The 21,662-nt window shown below is 43.5% G+C and overlaps 1 protein-coding gene across 1 annotated transcript in view; it reads left to right on the forward strand.

Annotated features, from left to right (window-relative positions):
- Positions 1-21,662, forward strand: part of ZC3H7A (zinc finger CCCH-type containing 7A) — a 1,693,893-nt gene that overhangs the window by 888,525 nt on the left and 783,706 nt on the right. The window contains exon 8 of the mRNA XM_044089416.1: positions 17,924-17,963. Within this exon, the coding sequence (XP_043945351.1) occupies positions 17,924-17,963 (40 nt within the window). The remainder of the gene's footprint in view (positions 1-17,923; positions 17,964-21,662) is intronic.

Below are 21,662 nucleotides of genomic sequence, written 5' to 3' on the forward strand. Positions count from 1 at the left end.
AGGAGAGGGGCTCTGTATAATAAGGAAGGAAGAAGATAAGTCGAGGCCAGAGTTTGCCTGGTAGAGTTGGAGAGAAAGCGATTATTCCTATACAGCATACTTAGCTGTTGGTGGGTTTTTTTAATATTTTGTTGAATATGAATATCAAACTTGAGGTGTTCATCTACAGTAATGCCATGTAGTTTGGCAGAGGGGTCTACGTCTATAGGTGAGTTGGTTTGACTATAGACTTTGAAGTTGTTTTATCATTGGAGAGGGTCTTTGTGGGAGGGAATAGTTTAATCTTTAATTTATTTGCATTGAGAGAGAAGTGGTTTTGGCACATCCAGTTTTCAGTTGTTGAGAAGGCAGTTTGGGTTTTAGTCAGCAATTCAGAGAGGTTTGAGGGAGAGCAGACTAAGGTTGAATTGTATGCGTATTGAATGATTTTAACATCAGGAATAGCAGTGTGAAAGTTATTGATGAAGATGTTAAAAAGCATTGGCCCAAGAATGGATCCTATTGGTATGCCAGTTGGAGTAGGTAGGAAGGAAGAGATGGAGTTCTTCCATTTGACTGCCTGTGATCTGTCTGATAGATAGCCGGAGAGCCAGGATAAAGCATTATGTGAGAGATTAAGGTTTGAGAGTTGACAGAGAAGGTGCTTGTGGGAAACAGTATCAAAGGTTTAGACAGCTCAAGTAAAACAGTAGAAACTAAGTGGCCTGAATCTCGGGCTTGATTGACAGTTTCTAGGAAAGAGAGTAGAGTGGTTATTGTGCTGTGGCCTGGATGGAAGCCATGCTGGGTAGGAGTGAGAAGATTGTTTTGGGTCAGGAAAGGCATAAGTTGGAGGTGGATGCATTTATCTAGGATTTTGGAGATTGGTGAGAGCAAAGCAATGGGGCAAACGTTTGAGATGCTGGTATTTTTGCCTCCTTTATGAAGAGGAAGAATATAAGCTGAGCGCCAGAGTTTGGGGACGTATGATTCTTTTATGGATCGGTTGATAATGATGCTGATTGGGAGTGCAATGCCATCAGCAGCACATTTTAAGAAGGAAGAGGGAATATTGTCGGGAGCGTTAGAGCAAGGTTTAAGTTTGGACAAAAGTTTTTTTATAAAGTTAGTGGAGATGGGTTTGAGTTCAAACAGATGAGGTGAGTTAGAAGGGGGAGAGAGTAGAACAGTTGGGTTATTATTGGGAAATGTCTTGGTGAGCGTAGTAGTAGTATCTATGAAAAATGAGTTAAATTCAGAGCCTAGTTCGAGATCAGATTTACTTGGGTCAGGACAGGGATTATTCTTGGAGCCTGGATTGAGGAGTGAGTTTACCGAGTTCCAGAATTTTTGGGGGGTTTTATTGTTATTGGACTGAAGTTTGATATAGTAGGATTTTTTGTTTTTGGTGATTAGTCGTTTTGCATGGTTGCAGAGCTGTTTGTATTGGAGTAAGGTATTGTCCAGTTTATTGTTTTGTAAAGCTTCCATAGTTTGTCTCTGTGGTGCATAATCTGTTTTTGGCTCTTTGGATAGCCAAGGAGCAGTTTTAGTTTTTATCCTTTTGTTTCTTAGTGGGGCTAGTGAGTTTAAAGTATCAAGGAAGACAGAGTTGAAATATTCTATAGCCTTGTCAAGAGGAAGGATGTTTAGAATTTGCCAGTTCATTTGTTTGAAAGTATTTGAGAAAGTAGTTGGGTTGAAGCTACTGAGGTTACGAGTTTGAATATACTGATGCTGGTGTGAGGAGGAACTAGTTGAGTGATGCATGAAGGCTGGGAGGTGGTCACTAAAGGTATCAGGAATTGTGCCAGAATTGGTTATTTTATTTGGATCTGAGACTAGGATCCAATCTGTCGTGGATCCGGTAGGGTTTATTTTGTTAGGTCGAGTGATGGAGAAGATTATTTGAATGAAGTTATAGAGGTTAATGGGTAGGGAGGGAGAGGGGCAATTGATTTTATTCCAGTCAATATTTACATCACCAAGGATATAAGTTTCATAGTTAATTTCAGTAGAGGCCCATAGGAGAATATTTTCGAGTGTAGAGATATTGTTACCAGGTGAGATATATAGGGCAATGATGCAGATATTTTTATGTTTGTTTAGTTTTAGAATTCCAGCAGTTAGTTCAGTGTTCTGGAATTGAGAAATTGGAATTTGGGGGGGAATTAAGGTAAGAAGGTTGGAGTAGACTAGGGCAGTGCCTCCACCTTTTTTATTTAGTCGGTCATTTCTGAGACAATGAAATCCTGGGGGCAGAATCTCAGAGTCGGAGATAAAGGGCTTGAGCCAGGTTTCAGAGATGGCTAAGATATCTGGTTGGTTATGGCTTAACCAAGCTTGAAATTGGTGTACTTTGTTATTTAGACTTTGTGCATTAATTGTAAAAATCTTTAGGGTGTTGAGATAGGAGGAAGAGGGTAAGGGATGAGTGATGTTAATAAAGGATGTGGACCAGGGTTAGGATGGATTCACCAGCTTTGACTAGGTTGTTGAAGGAGATATCCTTTAGCCATATTGGTCTGCCAGGCAAGAATTTTGGTAGATTGTAGATTGGAGCAATTGACAGTATTTTGACTTTAGAGGAGAAGAGTTTAGGGTGGAATAGGTGCAGAGGGTTGGGCTGAATGAGAGAAGAGGAGATAAAGTGGAAATGGGAGTAAGAGTGAGGGGGAAGGTGGGTTTGTATGGTAGTTGTCTTTGTAGGTGGTATTGGACAAGCGTAGGTGGAATATGAGGTAGCATAGTATAAGGGAAGTAGGAACAGAAAGAGGAGGCTGGGGGACTGGAGGGTGTGATAACTTGAGGAGAGCATGTTGGAGCAAAGAGAGAGTTGTATGAGTGGGTAGGAAAATAGAGAAGGCTATGAAGAACAAAGGGTTTAAAAAGTGATGGAGGTATTCTAGCTTCATAGATAGGTACTAGGCTATTGGCCCTAGGGTTTATATAAGCCTAGTCAAAAATGTACCCTGGCTTTTGTCATCCAAGAAAATTATTTTCCTTTGCCCCTGTTGAGCAGAGCCACAGAAGTGATCCCTGGGGTGAATTCCCTATTTCCCATCCAATCATCAATTTTTTTCTTGAAGAGTACTAATGAGGAGCTCTATTTGACATAGGTAGTCTGTTCCAGAGTATGGGAAGTCTCCGGGACAGGAATCTATCCCTCCAGCATGTTCTGTTTATTGTGGTGACAAGGTTCAGGTCCCTAGAACGTGTAGCTCAGAGGGATTGGGATTTCTTTACGTGGAACATGTCCAACAGCTCTGGGTTTGACATAGCTTTGTATGTTAGGCAGAGATTGCCTCTGAGTAGGCGATATGCGACGGAGTAAAGCTTGAGTTTTTTGAGACGGTCTGCATAGGGCATCTGTTTGAGGCCAGTAATCCTCTTTGTGAGGTATTTCTGTGGCCTTTCCAGTTGGTGTAGATGTCTTGTGAGGTACATACCAAAAGAGGCGTTGTACTCTATAATGGGTCTAATGAGTGATGAGTAGAGGGGAACAATGACCTCTTTTTTTCTGGATGAGAAACCTTTTGTGATGATTTGAGCCATGTAGAAGGATTTCCTGACCACTGTGGCGATGTGATTATCAAAGGAGAGACTACTGTCCACCTGTGTCCCAAGGTCTCTTATCACATTTTCGGCGTTAAGTAGACTACCAGCTATGTGGTAGTTCATGGGTGCAGAGTTTTTACCAAAGGGGATGACAGTACACTTTTTGGCATTGAGCTTGAGGCCATGGCTTTGACACCAGGCATCTATCTCAGTGAAGCCCTTTTGTAGTATGTCCGCATCATTAGGAGTTTCGATTATGGCTTCTAGTTTGCAGTCATCAGCAAACTTTGTTAGCCAAAGACTTTCTGTATTAGCCTGTACTTCAGAGAAGTAGATACCAAACAGGAGAGAACCCAGGACTGAACCCTGGTACTCCACTTATCACTGGTCTGAAGTCAGATTTGGAGTCTGCTACTTTCACAGTGTAAGTTCTGTCCGTGAGCCACTTGGCAACCCATCTTGTGACATGGAGATTTATACCTAGTTTAGTGAGCTTATCTATAATTCCAGAGTGGGGGATGGTGTTGAAAGCCTTGGCGAGATCTAGATAAGCTGGTTGAACAACCTACCCTCATCTATGGCTTTGGTGACTGCTTCAAAGAAGTCATTCAGGTTTAGGAGACATGATCTGCCTTTTACAAATCCGAACTGGGTAGGGTCCAGAGTTTGGAGATTACCAATGTCTTTGTTTATGAGTTCCATGATGATACGTTCCATGGCCTTGCAGACGAGGCTCGTCAGGCTAATGGGGCGGTAGTTCCCGGGGTCCGTCGTGGCTTCCCCTTTGTGGAGTGGGATAACCATCGCGGTGCACCATTCAATGGACAAAAAGCCTGAGGTGAGGCTATGATTGAACATGGTACTTAGGTAGGGTGCCAGTTCATTCTGTAGTTCGTGTAGAACGCAGCCTGAGATATTGTCAGGTCCCATGGATGCTGTGTTCTTGGCTTTGGAGAGTGTGTTTTTTTACCTGTGCAGTCGTGATTACAGGAACTTTGCATTTTTCCAGTATAGAGATGGGCCCTCTAGGGGGTGGGGGGGTGGGGTAAAGTTAGCACTGAACCTATCTGCCAGGATGTTGGCAATATCAGTTGGTTCTGTATATTTAGTGCATTGTGCTGTAACTCAGAGCAGATCTGAGTGTTGCCATTGAGATTCTTGACATAGCTATAGAATGCTTTGTGGTTGTTTTTAGAGACAGTGGCAATTTTGTTTTTGTAACTAGCTTTGGAGGATTTTACGAGGGATCTCAGTTTTTTACTGAGGTTGACCAGGGAGTTCCTCCAGTCATGGGATTTTACTCTTTCGTGCAACAGTTTCTTTCTTCTGTTGTAGAGTTGTTTATGGCAGAGGAGCACCATATTGGCTTCCTTTTTTTGGAGGATAGCATCTTGGTTCTATTAGGGATAGCGTGATCCATGCACTCATGTAAGTGCTTATAAAGTGCATTTGTGTAGGATTCAGCAGTCGTACCTCTATTGTCCATCTGCATGGGTGTCATGAAGTTTGCCACTTCTGTCTTAAAGAGAGTGAAGTTGGCTTTGGAGAAGTTTTTTATGGTGGTTTCCATTATTGGGGGTGGGGGCGTGATGTGGATGTCTAGGGTGATTAGCTTGTGGTCAGATCTGACCAAAGAGGAATTGACCTCTGGTGCGGAACACCGGTTGCCCATGTTGGTAATGACCAGGTCTATGATATTGCTGCCCCTGGTGGGGGTGTGAATAAGTTGATCCAAGGCATTGGAATTTATGAATTCCAGAAAACGTTGAGCAAAAGAGTTGGTGCATGAGTAGTTTTCCCAGTTAATGGTGGGATAGTTGAACTCGCCCATTATTAGGGTGTTGGGTTGTACCCTAATACTTTCCAGTGTATCAAGAAATGAGGAGTGGGAATCCTGGAGCATGGTGGGGGGTCTGTAGCAAGCTACAGTTTGGATTGCGGTCTTGCCCAGAGTTAGTTGCACTTGGATAATCTCAGATGCATTATGCTGTGCAGCTAGCCTGGAGGTGTGGATATCCTTAATGAATATGGACACGCCTCCACCTTTAGTGCTTTGTTCCGGGTTAGGTGGCTGAAAGGTGTAGTATGAATTATAGCTTGGTAATGCAGGGGTGCTCTCTGGAGCTTTGTACCAGGTCTCTGTCACTACACAGATGTCGATGTTCTCCATTTTAAGGAGTGCCTCGAGTGAGTGCATTTTGAGGTTTAGACTTCTAGCATTGAGTAGCATTACCCTCAGATGTTGCTTGCTTGTACCTTTTACGGTGGTGAATTTGTCATTTGAACCTTGCCTAAAAAAGGCACTATAGGGGTGGCAAGAGCCTTAGCCAGTATCCGGAATCCCAAGGGTGACAGGTGCAGGCCATCTCTGGCAAAGCATCGTGGTCTGTTGATCATGTTGTCCCAGGCAGACAAATACTGGATCCCTGTAGAATGACACCAGAAGCTTATCCAATTGTTGAAGTCAATCATTTTGCCCTTGTACTGTGGTATCATTCTGGGTGATGGCAGGATGCTACTCAGGGCTAGGGTCATACCTGCCTGGGCTACAAGATCGGAGAGCTCCTCCATGTCTCTTTTCATGTAGTCCAGCGAGGTATGTCTCAGGTCATTCACACCAATATGTACAATAACAGTGTCATATTTGTACTTGTTGTGGAGTGACCTGAGTGCGTGCTTTATGTGGTGGATCCTGGCACCTGACAGGCAGCTGACAGTAACTTTCTCCTTGTTTAGCCTGGTGGGTGGAACATCAGTGTGCCTGACTATAAAGTCACCTATGACTAGAGTGTTGGGTACGTTGTTATGCCTTATGGGCTGTGGTTGAGTGGCACACTGAGTTTGTGGGCTATGTGTCATTTTCTAGAGATTTAAGGAAAGAGGAGGGGACTATAATTATTGGGTGGAGTACAGATTACAGAGTTTAAGAAGGATGGCTATAGGTGGGAAGAGTAATGAGGGGGAAGCTGGTATTGGGTAATTAGGCTGAGAGGGTGGGGTAAGATAGGAATCAAGCTAGGAGTACTGGGGACGGATGGGAATTGGGGGCAAAGTACGGGAGTGGAGTGAGCCTGTAGGGCGAACGGAGTGGGAAAAAACACTAGAGGTGAGTATGGCAGAAAAAGTATCAGCAAAGAGCAGTTTAGAGGCTGGAGTTGGAAGGTATGAGCTAAATATTTCCAGCCAGAAAAAGAAGGCTACCTTTACAGAGGGTGGTTTAGCAGGGGGTGAAGATATTTACAGTCTAAGGGTATTAACTCATAACCAACTGTTTGTGAAAAAATAAAACTTGTTGGGATTATAAAGAAAATCTAGGATTTATATTGGTAGATGCTGCCACCTTATGGTAGAAGGAGATAGCAAACAGCAGGGATAGTTGGACCAGTCTTAGGTTTAAATATATTCTAGGGTAGTGATAACAGGAGGGGGAGAGGGCAAACGGTCTGCGGTAGGCTGCTAGAACGCACACACGGGAGGGCAGATTAACTCTATAGATAGTACATCAAGTCTGCATTTAATTAGTGTTAAGCAACATACATTTACACAATCTTTTTGGAGGGGGGTCTTCTCAGTAGTATTTTTCTAAGTAACAGGCAAGCTGGCCAATTCAGGGTATCATCAGGTGATGGCTGGAGGTATTCCTTTTGCGTTTAAAGCAGGGAGGGAGCACCCGTGATGGATTACTGTAGAGGAGAGGGAGACAACACTGAGTTAGTTAATATTGCATATGTAGAGGGGAAAGGTAGAATGTAAGGGATGTTTAGAGAAGAAGGGAGGGTGTAACAAAGCACAGTAGTAGAGAGAGGCTATGGTTAGATGAGGCTAGAGCAGGTATGTAGAGGAAGATTAGGTTTAGGGGATTAACAATGGAAAGCAGCAGACATTATGCTATGAACAATACAAGTTAGGCAATATAGGCTCTATTAAATAGAACAAAACATTCATTCAGCAGTTCAGCATGCTGTCAGTGACCCTAGTCTGTTTGAGAGGACAGGGTTATACAGCAGTAGAGCCAAATATAAGCAGCAGAAAGCAAGGGGTAAATGATAAAGTAATACTATAAAATCTCTAAACAGTGCAATATATAGTGCTCAACAGACTAACACAGTAAACTATGATATGTTCATGCGGTGCAGTAAATTGTGCTGAACAGTTTTCAAAACAGTTTTCAGAACAATATAAAAGCCATGTGGTGCCCGTATAGAGACAAACGTAAAAGAAAAATAGCTGCTAGTAGGACCATTGCTCCACCTTGAAAAAGAAATAAAGGCCTTCAACGATATATGTTCATTGGCGTCCTTTTAATAGGACATCTGGAGAGGAGACTTGGCCAGCAAAGTGCAACAGTGCGAGCCCTGTATACTCAGACTAAAGTAATGCAGCTGGCTACAACATAAAGAGAGACCCACTCATCCCAAAAAGCAGCTTACAGCTGCTAAGCCTGTAATTAACCTAAGCAAAGGGCAAATGACACAGTACAAAGCAAGCAAACAGTACAGTATATAGGGCCAAACGGTTCCCAAAACAGTGTAGAAGCTATGCGGAGCCCTTATAGTTACAAATGGAAAGAAAAATGGCTAGTAAACCTGATTTAAGTGGAAGACTTGAAGGGGGATATTTATTCCACCTTAAGAGGTTATCCGGCATTCAGCGATGCACTTTGGTTGGTGTCCTTTTAACAGGACATCATTACACCAGGTTTCTGGTCATGACAAGTCAGCAGTATTTAATCAAACCCCTTGTACCCATACAAAATTAATGCAGCATTTGTCAGCATAGAAAAGAGCTCCACTCGTCCCAAAAGCAGCTTGCAGAGGTCAGAAATACATGTAGGTCACAGATAAATGAAGCCGTCAGCATGAGACCAACAATAACCATACATCACAGTTACAAACATTGCATAGCCATCAGCACAAGGCCATCTATAACGCTAAAACACAGTTACAAGTAAAAACGCGGAGTTTAGCACAATAGTTGCTTAGAGGCTTGCAAATGATAGATATGCTGAAAAGACCTACTGGGAGGTGAAAACAAGCAGCCTAAACAGCAGGACCAGCACAGAGGAGCTGTGGATGCTCAGGACAGGATTTAAAAATGGCACCACAGTCTGTGGGAGATATAAGTAAACTCCAGGAGGAAACTAGCTATGGGGAGGGGATAGGTGGAGGAAAGGTGGTTGGATAAAAAGTAAAGTATGTTTTTAAATCTGTTTTTTCTAAATAATTATAAGTTTAGGTTTTGTATATATTTTATTTTCATGCTGTATTTGTATGTCATCTTGTCGTGTTTAGTATTTTGAGTATACTATACGATTGAGCGAAATAGGTGGTGGGGCTCTTTAATTGTATAGAGACTTTCTCATAGGCTTGGTTATCACATGATTTTTAAATGTCCTATGTAACCTATAATGTTTTAATTAATCTTTATCTGATGAAGTTTTAATTCTAAAACAAAAACATTTCTGTGATTTATTTCTGTCAATAAATTAATTTCATGGTGCGGGATTCTGCAGTAGTGTTCCTTTAGTGGATTATATAGACTGTTTTTGTTTATGTTTGTTTTTTAGTAGTAAACAAGTTGGTAATAACCAAGTGCTTCCTGGGCCATGGTCTTTGAGGAATAAACAGTGCTGCTCCTACATCACTATCTCCCCCTGGTTTTCTTTTTATTGGCCGAGTGGTGGCATCATAGGAGAATGCATGTTTGATTATATTTTCTATAGCTAAAATATTAGATATTATTTCTCTAATGTGTTTTAAAGTGTGACAATTGGGGAGAGACGAGCCAAGGCTGACAGCCTAGTCAAATAGAATTTGATATATAATTCTGGCATTTGTAAATAAATGTAAAAATACAGGCATGTTTTCTTGAGTGTAAATGAATACTGTGAAATGTGAAACTGCAAAATATGTGACAACATTGCACTGTACTGGCCCAGTGAAGCATGTTGTGACCCTTTCATGTTAGAATTCAGCTCCAGTGAGTCTGGATGAAGGTTTCATGCCCATTGTTTAAGGCTAAAGTTAAGGGCCAGAATTTACATGTGGAAGGTGCTATATTGATCTGGTTTCTGCTAGAGTGTATATGTGAAATGCCTTGTATTGTTGTAGTTTCCTGAGCAGGTGTTTACTTGCTAAATAATGCAGTTTGTGGCCTGAGAAAAACCTAAGTGTCAAAATTATGTAATTTGGGATGGCCTCAGCAGAGCTGTTGGTTAGTGTTTAAAAACTATTGTTCAGTGAGAGACTGTGAGCATTTTGATCTTGATATTAAACTTATCAGCACTCTGCCTTAGGCTCACATGTAAGTTTTAGCACTGTGATTTCTTGTAGGAATAGTTAAAGCTAGTAAAGATTAATTAGGTATTTTTCTTTGAAATCAGACATGTCCTACTGTATAATTTTACGTTTCTGTGTGATCTCTGAACTCTTAGATATATCTGTGGTGTAGTAGTTTTGTCTTGTGTTTTAATTAATTATTATTAAATATTTTTAATATCTTATACCTGTGGCTGGTTTATGTAGAGATAAATTTTGCTTTAGAGTACATTATATATTTATAGAGTTTACTGTCTAAGCCCTTCCAATAAGCCTAGACTGAATAGTCACATTACCATTGGATAATAATATTGCACAGTAATAGTTGGACACCATTTTAGGGTCTGGGTAAAGGGGCACAGCTGGAGAATCTGTCAGCCTTTCCCAGGAGTGTATGTGAAGTTGTATAAATACTTATCTCAAAGTGTGTGTGTGTGTGTGTGTGTGTGTGTGTGTGTGTGTGTGTGTGTGTGTGTGTGTGTGTGTGTGTGTGTGTGTGTGTGTGTGTGTGTGTGTGTGTTGTGCAGCTACTTGGGCAGGGACACGAACCACTGGTTGGACAGAGAGGGCACTGGAGGTTTTAGCTTGCCCAACTAGGCTGAGACCTGGACCCTATAGCTGTGCCAGTGGGGAGTCTTATTGGACACCTGGTGAGCAAGGGAGCAACCAGCCCCAGACTGACTGTGATCTCTGTGTGCACTTAAGGGAAATTGTACTGTACTGTGTATATTAGTTATCCTTTCCTCTCTTTTCTGAGACAACCTCCCTGGTGTTAGTGGTGAGGATTGAGGCTCCTTAATTGCTGGGCAAGGACACGGTCGTCACAAGCGGTGGCAGTGGTGGGATCTTCTTCACTTACTAATTGGCTTGTAGTAGTGTGGATAGAGCGAATTCCTGTAGCTTATGTACACTGATCTCTAAAAGTGTTTCGTACTCTAAAACAGCCACGCAGTGTATACTCAGAGTTCAGATCACAATTGTTTTATTTCTTTTGTTAGCTTAGTGTTAGCCAGGGTGAGCAGGCAGCATATCAGCAGAAGAGTATGGAAAGCTGACAAGGAGCCAGCTGGCGGAGATATGCCAGGCTAGGGGACTGCTGCATGGAAACCTGACTAAAGCAGACCTTATTACAGCCTTGGTTACAGCTGCATCAGAAAACAGCAGCCTGGAGGACAATCAGACTGACAGTGGAGATACAATATCCTCAGAGACTGGTCAGCTCAACCTTTCTGCAGTTGACTTAAAAATCCAGCTGGAGTTAAACAGACTTGAGTTGGAGGCCAGGCGTATGGAACTAGAAGCAGCTGAGAGAATGAGGAGCTTAAAAGCTGAAGAACATGAACAGCAGAGGAGGCATAAGAGGGAAATGCTGACTCTTTGCCAGAGTCATGGAGGTAACAGGGAAGGGAGTAACCGGACCCCAGAAGCACAAAAGGTTAGTAAATTCCTTCCACAGTTTAAAGAGAGGGATAGTTTTGGTAGCTTCATTCATATGTTTGAGTGGGTATGTAAACAGTATGAAGTTGACTAAGGGCTCTGGGTACGGTTCCTGACCCCCTTGCTCCATGGTAAAGCTGTAACTTCTTTAGCAAAAATGCATGACACTGACTGTTTTCATTATACTGCTGTAAAAAGACATGTGTTGGAATGTTTTAAGCTAACACCTGAAATGTATAGGAAAAGGTTTCATGAGCATAGATGCAAGGCAGATGAAAATGTATGTGAATATGTTGCTGAACTGAGCACTTCTTTTTCATAGCTGGGTGAGTGGATGTCAGGTCACCACTTTTTGAAGGGCTGGCAGACCTTTTGGTAAGGGAACAAGCCCTTAGCACTTTGCCTGAGTACATGAGGATCTGACAGGCATTTTTCGTTGTACTCTAATCAGTACTCAGATTGCAGAACAACTGATGTTGTCTATTTTTGTTTTTGTCAACAATGCCATGCCTATTATGTAGGCAAAATGAAAAGAATGTTGAAAGATCGTATTTTAGAGCATGTGAGAGATATTACCAACTGTAAACAGTCTAGTGCTTTGGCCTGTCACGTTATGTCTAATGATCGCTCACATTCTTTTAAATTCTTGGTTTTGCAACATATTTATATGAACCCTAGGGGTGGTGACATAGAGAATATAACAGAGGGGTATGAGCAAAAATGGATATTGAAGCTTAATGCTGAGAAGTTTCCTGGATTGAATGCTGCAACTACCTTGGTCCCCTTTTTAAAGGCTCGACCACTTATGCACTGATTTTAAGATCTTTTAGCAGACATTTTAGTTGTTATAGGCTTTCATATGTCTTACTTTTTTATATTGTCTTTGTTTTAATTTATATGTGTATGTATATGGTCTTCTACACTATATATAGTGTGTTTATATATGTTTTAGTTTTTCAGTAAGTGTGTGTTACATAATATGTATAGTACTCTCATTGTAGGATTCACTGTGGTAAGCCTTCCTTAATTATTGATTCTGTACAGCTTGCTAGCTTTAATTAGTCAATTGAGTAATGGATGTTTGACTATTTAAATAGAGTGTTAGCTTTTTACTGTTGTCTGATGAAGCAACTTTATGTTGTGAAAGCGGTCACCATTTTCTGTTTTTTGTTTTTGTCTACCAATAAACGTTTATAGTGTGTTAGCTCGGTGTATTTTCTTCTATTTTGTCTGTTTTTTTCTGCACCTTGCTTTTACCCACAACCGTTTTTGTTTTTACATTACATGAGGATCTGATTAGCTGATAGACAGTGTGCTACTTCAGAGGAGATGGGGAAGAAGGGAGACCTATACCTAGCAAGCAGGGCAGCCCTGCACAGGAAAGGGACCCCCCAGTACTGCTCATGGGACTAAAGGAACCCATGGTGGGCAGCACAGACTGCCCCAACAGAATCCGTCAGTAGCAGGGGAAGTCACTAGTCCAGGTACACATCCAGGAGCTAGGGTTAAATGTTTTGAATGCAACCAGTGGAGCCATGTGGCATACAGATGTCCACGGAGGCAAGGTGGGAAACCAAAGGTGAGGGAGCCAGTAAGTGGGAAAGACAAAATGCCAACAGTTGGTTGTCCTGAGACAACAGGGGTATGGAACTACCATCCTGCAGATGTCCTGAGAGGGAAGGATTTGGATGAGGCAGTACTATGTACTTATGCAGTTACATGCAGTGAGGCTAGGAGACAAGCATGTGGGTCTGGTAACCTGGGGAAACCCAGACAGACTGCACACTTGCAGCCAGGACTGCTGAGGTGGTTACTTCAGGGAGGGAGCTGCTCTGTAACAGTGAGACTGAATGTGAGCCACAGCTGCTTGTGGGTACTAATATTCTCTTGGACAGGGTAACTGCAAAGGTAGAGCTGGGTAGTAGTACCCAGGCTGACAGTGAGGCATCTCTGTCAGAGGATGCCAGATTTCCTGTGGAAGTGGAGCTGGGAAGGGTTACAAGGAGAGAGCTGAGAAAGACTCAGCTCTCAGACCCTACATTGCAAGGCCTGAGGCAGGTAGCTAGGGAGGCACCTGATTCTCAAGGGAACGGGGAATCTGTATACTGGAACAAAGGGTTACTGTACAGAGAGTGGACCCCTGAGGGAGGGCTAGAAGGTGAGAGAGTACAGCAGTTGGTAGTGCCTAGAGCTTAGCGTCTGGCGCTTCTAGCCATAGCCCATGATATTCCCTTTGCAGGTCATATGGGCATAAAATGTACAAAGAGGCATATTATGCAAAACTTCTATTGACCTGTAACCCTTTGATGCCTTTGCCTTTGATTGAGGAGCCATTTTAGAGGGTAGTTATGGATGTTGTGGGTCCTCTGAGTACCCCAAGTTCCACAGGGAAAAAGTATATCCTAGTGGTAGTGGATTATGCTACATGATACCCTGAGGCAGTGGCTTTGTCCTCCATTGAGGCCGAGAAGGTGGCAAATGCTTTGCTAGAGATTTTCAGCAGGGTAGGTTTCCCAAAGGAAATACTGTCTGACAGAGGTGCCAATTTTATGTCAGACCTGCTGGCTTGTCTGTGGAAGTCCTGTTGGGTGAAGCACATGAAGACCACCCCTTACCATCCCCAGACTTATGGTCTTGTTGAGAGGTTAAACTCTACAATCAAGTCCATGCTACGGGCATTTGCAGATCAGTTTAAGAGGGAGTGGGACACATTTTTGCCCCATCTGTTGTTTGCTTACAGAGAGGTTCCCCAGGAATCCACATTTTTTTCACCCTTTGAGTTGCTGTATGGGCATAGGGTGAGGGGACCTCTAGATTTAATTTGAGATGAGTGGGAAGGTGAGTGTGAGTCTCGCAAGGAATCTGTTGTGGCATATGTCCTGAACCCCAGGACAAGGCTCAGGGAACTCATGGGCCTGGCCCAGGAGAACCTGGCAGAAGCCCAACAACAAAAAAGGTGTGGTATGACAGGAATGCTTGAGTTAGAGAGTATGCTGTAGGGCAGCAGGTGATGGTTCTCATTCCTGTCAGACACAACAAGCTGCAAGCAGCTTGGGAGAGACCCTACAAGGTGGTAAGAAAGGTAAGTGATGTTAACTACATGGTGGAAGTGCTAGGCAGACAGCAGGGGCACAAATTGTACTAGGTTAACATGATGAAACCTTACCATGATAGGGAGGCCCTTGTGCTGAGCATTTGCAGTGGATTGCAGGAGGAGTCTGAGGGAGATCTGGGGACTGATCTCCTCAGTGAGGCTCGGGCTGACACCTCGGTGGGAGGGGTAGCAATGTCCCAGCAGCTATCTCCTACCCAGGTTCGAGAAATCTGAGCAGTGTTGCAGGAGTTTGGGGGCATGTTCACCGGGAAACCAGGGAGCACCCACCTGGTGCAGCACCAGGTGGATACAGGACCCCAAAGGCCTATCAGGCAGGCCCCTTATAGGGTGTCTGAGAGAGTCAAACAGACTCTGAGGGAGGAGGTACAGGAGATGTTGGAATTAGGGGTGATTCAAGAGTCCAACATTCCCTGGGCCTCACCAGTGGTGTTGGTGCCAAAGAAGGATGGCAGCAACATGTTCTGTGTGGATTACAGGGAATTAAATAGTCACAAAGAAGCAGATGCTTACCCCATGCTTAGGACAGATGAGGCCCTAGAGCAGCTGGGTGGGCCTAAGCATCTTACAACCATTGATCTTGCTAAGGGTTACTGGCAGGTGACTTTGACTCCCAGTGCTAGAGAGAAGTCAGTCTTTGTGACTCCTTTTGGCTTGTATGAATTTACAAAGATGCCCTTTGGGATGAATAATGCCTCAGCAACTTTCCAGAGGCTGGTAGATCATATCTTAGCAGGAGCAGGAGGGTTTGCCCTTGCTTACATGGATTATATTGCTATCTACAGTCATTCCTGGCAAGAGCACCTTCAGCATGTCAGGGAGGTGCTGGACAGACTACAGAGGGCAGGTTTGACTATTAAACTGAGCAAATGTCAGGTGGGTATGGCAGAGGTCTCCTACCTAGGACATAGAGTGGGGAGAGGTAAGATAAGGCCAGAACCTGCCAAAGTGGAAGTCATACAGGCATGGCCTGCACCTATTACCAAAAAGCAGGTGAGGACATTCTTAGGGACAGAAGGGTACTACAGATAGTTCGTTCTCAATTATAGTACCATAGCTGCTCCCCTCACAGACCTGACAAGGAAGAATAGGCCAGATAAGTTAGTCTGGACCCCAACATGTGAGCAGGCATTTCAGAAGCTTAAGGAAGCTTTGGGAGGGCCCCCTGTGTTAACCAATCCAGACTACAGCAAAGACTTTGTTGTGCAGGTGGATGCTTCAAACTGTGGGGTGGGTGCTGTACTTAGCCACATTTCTTCAGAGGGAGAAGAGCACCCAGTGGTTTATCTCAGTCATAGGCTCCAACCCAGGGGGGAATGCTATTTTGCGGTAGAAAAGGAATGTCTGCCCATAGTGTGGGCACTACAAAAACTTCAGCCTTATCTGTATGGAAGAAAATTCACTGTGATGATAGATCACAACCCTCTAACATGGTTAAACAGAGCCAGTCAGCAAAATGCCAAGTTGCTAAGATGGATTCTGAGGTTGCAAGCATATGATATGTCAGTGCAGCACCGCAGTGGGAGGAGCGATCCCAATGCAGATGGGCTCTCAAGACGGGGAATGGGGTGAGGTACAGCCAGATAGACCTGACACTCTCAAGCGATGTTTCTCAAGGGGCAGTTGAAAAACTTGCTTGAGTTCCCCTGGGGGGGGCGATGTGATGATTGAGGAGAGATGGGCGAAGGCTGCCAGCCTAGTCAAATAGAATTTGATATATAATTCTGGCATTTGTAAGTAAATGTAAAAGTACAGGCATGTTTTCTTGAGTGTAAAAGAATACTGTGAAATGTGGAACTGCAAAATATATGACAATATTGCACTCTACTGGCCCAGTGAAACATGTTGTGACCCTTTCATGTTAGAATTTGGTTCCAGTGAGTCTGGATAAAGGTTTCATGCCCATTGTTTAAGGCTAAAGTTAAGGGCCAAAATTTACATGTGGAAGGTGCTTTATTGCTCTGGTTTCTGCTAGAGTGTATATGTGAAATGCCTTGTATTGTTGTAGTTTTCTGAGCAGGTGGTATCTTGCTAAATATTGCAGTTTGCTGCCTGAGAAAATCTAAGTGTCAAAATGATGTCATTTGGGAGGGCCTCAGCAGAGCTGTTGGTTAGTGTTTAAAAACTATTGCTCAGTGAGAGACTGTGAGCATTTTGATCTTGATATCCACCTTATCAGCACTCTGCCTTATGCTCACATGTAAGTTTTAGCACTGTGATTTCTTTTAGGAATAGCTAAAGCCAGTAAACATTAATTAGGTATTTGTCTTTGAAATCAGACCTGTCCTACTGTATTATTTTAAGTTTCTGTGTGATCTCTGAACTCTTAGCTATTTCTGTGATGTAGTAGTTTTGTGTTTTAAGTATTTATTATTAAATATTTTTGAAACCTTCTACCTGTGGCTGGTTCATGTAGAGATAAATTATGCTTTAGAGTACATATTTATAGAGTTTACTGTCTAAGCCCTTCCAATAAGCATAGACTGAGTAGTCATATTACCATTGGATAATGATATTGCACAGTAATAATTACACACCCTTTTAAGGGCCTTTTAGTAGTGGATATTATTAGCTGGGTGGTGGCAGGGATTACTACGTAATGGTCTGGGTAAAGGGGCACAGCTGGAGAATATGTGTCAGCCTTTCCCAGGAGTGTCTGTGAAGTTGTATAAATACTTATCTCAAAGTGTGTTTGTGTTGTGTTAGCTAATTGGGCAGGGACACAAAGCACTGGTTGGACAGAGAGGGTGCTGGAGGTTTTAGCTTGCCCAGCTAGGCTGAGACCTGGACCCTATAGCTGTGCCAGTGGGGAGTGTTATTGGAGACCTGGAGAGCAAGGGAGCAACCAGCCCCAGACTGACTGTGATCTCTGTGTGCACTTAAGGGAAATTGTACTTTACTGTGTGTATTAGTTATACTTTCCTCTCTTCTCAGAGATGACTTCCCTGGTGTTAGTGGTGAGAATTGAGGCTCCTTGATTGCAGGGCCAGGTCATGGTCAACACATGAAGCTACTTGACTCAAATGCATATTGGGATACATAATTCAGAACAAGCATCAGCAGAGCATTGGAGGACTCTGACAATGTGGATTTATTTAATTAGTTGACATTGTGGAGGCAGGAGCAGGATGCATCAGGTTTTCTTATGTATAAAGTATAAAGCAGACTAGGGTGCTGGTTGGAAAATAAAATAGTACCATTGATCTGGTCAAGAACAGCAGATAGCACGCTCAAGTTTTCTTTACTTAGAGTTATCATTGTACAACGTGGTGTAAATCATGGTAATTTTCTGTTAAATTTGAGCTTTACTAATTGTGGTGTAAGACTTTTATTGTAACTTGGTTTTGCTTCGAAGATTATCTGTTCTGAATGATTTCATATGAATGTGCAAGTGGTTCCCATGATGCTTTGCATTGTTTTGGTATATGTAGATGTACTGTTCTTTTTTTAGGTTTTGGAATAATTTTAAGTCTACTTTTGACGTATTGTGGTAACCTTCTGCCTTCTGGTTCATTTGCAGAGCTCCGGTGTTACAGGATCTGTGGAAGACATTGAATCAGGTCAGCATTTCAGCAACATTTTCATGTTAATGTATTGGAAAGTGAAGTAAAAGATCTTGAACATTGCTTACATTACTAATATGAAAGTTTCATTTGACCCAAGGAAAAAAAATGGTCCATCTGAGCTGGGAAGCACTGTGTATTTTTTGTACATCTCCTTTATACTGTGACTGTACTTTAACAGTTTCAAAAAAATGTACTGTCTGCTGCTGCTTTATCTAGATAATTGCACTGTATTACATTGTAGCTGATAGTTGTAGGGCTTTTGTATGTAGGCTGTGTGGTCTTGTTACACTTGGGGTCCAAACCAGCTATTCTGCATTAACAAGGTGTGTTTCTGTAATCTTGTTCATAGGATGTCCTTCAAGAATGCAACTGCAGTCATAACATATGGGATGTCCTTCAAGAATGCAACTGCAGTCATAACATATGGGTTGTCCTGCCTCAGGCAGCCCTCGGTCGGCCGGATTCCAAAGTCTGGGTCCGACGTCGGCTGATGTCGCATTTCTCTCCGACGTCAGAGCGGCTGGAGTACATAAGCATCAGCCGACGCCATTTTCTCCAGTCTTTCTTGCCGCGCGGTGCCCGAAGCAGAAGCAGTTCGCAAGTGCCGGTCGGTCAGCTCCTCCGAAGTCATCAAAAAAGCTAATTTCCCCCGTTGGGGACCTTTTCTTGCCTCAGCCGATGTCAGAAATTACTGAAAAAGTAAATAATTGTTTGTCTTGTGGTAAACAAATACCTCATAAGAATTTCCACTCTTACTGCCTTCCTTGCCTTGGCCCAGACCACGACGTCTCGGCCTGTGCCGCCTGTGCTCGCTTCAATAAGCGCACTCTTAGGCGCCGGGCGGAGTTCGCTGAAGACTTTTTCGGCGAAAAATTCGATTATACAATGCCGTCGGAACTACCGACATCGTAGACTCCTAAGAAACGAAAAGACCGGGACCGACATCCTCGGCCCGCCTTCCACCGACACCACGCCAAAATTAACCACGAGTGCCCGGTTCCCTCTGAGGCGGTTATTCCACCGCTCAACCGAAGACACCGCATTACCGATACCTCCGATACCGGAGACCACACCGATGCCAGTTATTGATTTTCCTCCGGATACTGAAACCGAGGAAATGCCCGAGACCATTGCTGTGGATAAGGTCACTCCTGCACGTGGAGCTGCTAGGCCTCCCATGTCCATGTCTATCAAGGCCTACACACGTGCTAAGGCAGCCAGCAAGACCAAGCACCTTACTGCTAAAGCCTTACCTCAGCCTACTCCTGAAACACAAATCATGACTATGGCCGCAGACTTAATTTCCATGATCAGAGGTTCCCAGGCCCATCCAGAGAGAGGATCCCAGCCTCCTTCTGATAAGAGGCCCCGGGTTGAACCCTCCGACCCTCTCCCTTCAGATGAAGATTCTGAGGACTCTGTTCACTCTGATAGCCAGGAAGAGCCCTTCCAGACCTATGAGGACTCGGATGCAGAGGATTCCATCCCCTCGGCCTCCCCTCCTGAGGATATTTATTTTGGGGAAGTTCTACATTCCATGAGGGAACATTTTAAGTGGCAAGGCCAGGAATAGTCTGATTCCAGAAAGTGCCTTCGTACCTTCCTTAAAAAGCCCCAACACAGGCCCTTAGCTATACCTCCTGTGCTTGATGTTTTGGATGATCTATACTCTGACTCCAGTGTTACCCCTGATACTCTTCCTCCTGCTCCTGCCAAGCCTGACAGATACTATAGGGTCCCAGAAACACATTCTCATTTCTTTAGGGCCCATGCTGTTGATTTAGAAACAATTTCACAGGGACCGAAAGGAGTTTCAGCTACCACCTCCAAAACCCTTACCTTCCAACAGGAAGCTAGGTCATTAGAGAGATGGGGGAAGAAGGTCTACACCTCCACTACTTTATCTATGAGAGCTCTCAATTGTCTCTTTCATATGTTTCAATATCAGGATTACCTGTTAGATGATTTACAGAAAACATTGGCCTCTCCTGAACCTTTAGATAGGAAATCTTTGCAGGAGGCTGTACATAATTCTCAGCAAGTTAGCAATCACTTTCTGCAGTGTGGATATGATGCATTGGAAGCTTCATGTAGGGCAGCTATGACAGGGGCGGTCATTCGTAGACATGCATGGTTAAAAGAACAACCTCTACCAGATCATGTTAAGGCAAAACTTCTTGATGCACCCTTGGAAAAGAACAAGCTTTTTGGTGCCAATGCTAAAGATGTGTTAAAGTCCATAGAGGAAAAAGCCAAGTCAGTTTAGACAGTCAAAGATTTCCTCCAGGTTCAGCCTCCCAGATTTAGCAGAAATTGGCCTTCAAAAAACTGGTCCTTTCCTAATCCTGAAAGATTTCAAAGGGGTAAAAGCAGGCGTGGCCGAGGAAGAGGACAATACAGAGGTTCCTACAGGGGACGACAATGGCAACCAGCAAACCAAAGAAGTGACGCAGGGTTTCTCCCACCCACAGGGACAATCTCAATGACTTTCCTCTACTACCGCTGACCAAGGAGCAAACAGAAGCTCCTTTGGGCAGAAAATTATCTCTGTTTTCAGACAATTGGCACAGATTGACAAAGGACAAATGGATTTTGGACATTATAGACCAAGGTTACAGGTTCCATTTTCATACCTTACCAAGAAAACAAGGCATGCCAAACCTACCACAAAACCAGAGGGCAGAGGCTATCAAGCAAATTTCTCTGCTTGCTCACATCAAAGCAATAGAAAAAGTTGCACAACAAGAACAAGGCCAGGGGTTTTACTCAAGACTATTCCTTGTTCCAAGAAAAGAAACTCAATGGAGACCAATACTGGATTTGTCCGCATTAAACACTTTTCTCATAGTACCAAAGTTCAAAATGCTGACTCTACAGCAACTCCTTCCCATGCTGGGCAAGGGGTCTTGGCTGATTACTCTGGACCTCAAGGAGGCATACCTGCATGTCCCTATCAGACACAGCTGCAGAAGATACCTCAGATTTCTTGCAGAGCCAGAGCATTATCAATTCTCAGCATTGCCATTTGGTTTATCTACTGCGCCCAGAGTATTCACGAAATGCCTAGCTTCAGTAATTGCTCATTGCAGGCTCCAGGGGATCCAAATTTACCCGTACCTGGACAACTGCCTCATACAAGCGGACGACAAACTGATTTTGACAAAAAACTTGAATTATGTCATACAATTGCTACAGGCTCTGGGATACACAGTCAACTTCCAAAAGTCAAGACTTCAGCCATCCCAGCAAATAACCTTCTTAGGAGCCAAACTAGACACAGCCTCTCAAATGGCTTACCTGACAGAAGACAAGCAAAAGAAGTTAACTCATTATTTCAAAGGTTTGGCAAAGCTCACCCAGATGACTGCAAGGAGATTCCTACAGGCCCTGGGTTACATGGCATCCTGCATTCTCCTGGTTCCATTAGCAAGACTACACAAGAGAAAGCTACAATGGTACCTAAAAGGCTTATGGTCTCAGCACAGCAACAACTTAGAGGCAACCATACCGCTCATTCCATGCCTACAGAAGGAATTTCTATGGTGGGCCTCGGTAAGCCAGGCAAACACAGGTATGTCATTCAAAAAACCTGAGATAACACAGACCATGACCACAGACACCTCAGACCTTGGATGGGGGGCGCACATGGAGGGCAGATGTATTCAAGGACAATGGTCTCCAAAGGAAACACAT

Source organism: Protopterus annectens, chromosome 12.part0, assembly GCF_019279795.1.
Source record: "Protopterus annectens isolate FY-2018-M chromosome 12.part0, PAN1.0, whole genome shotgun sequence".
NCBI lineage: Eukaryota > Metazoa > Chordata > Ceratodontiformes > Protopteridae > Protopterus > Protopterus annectens.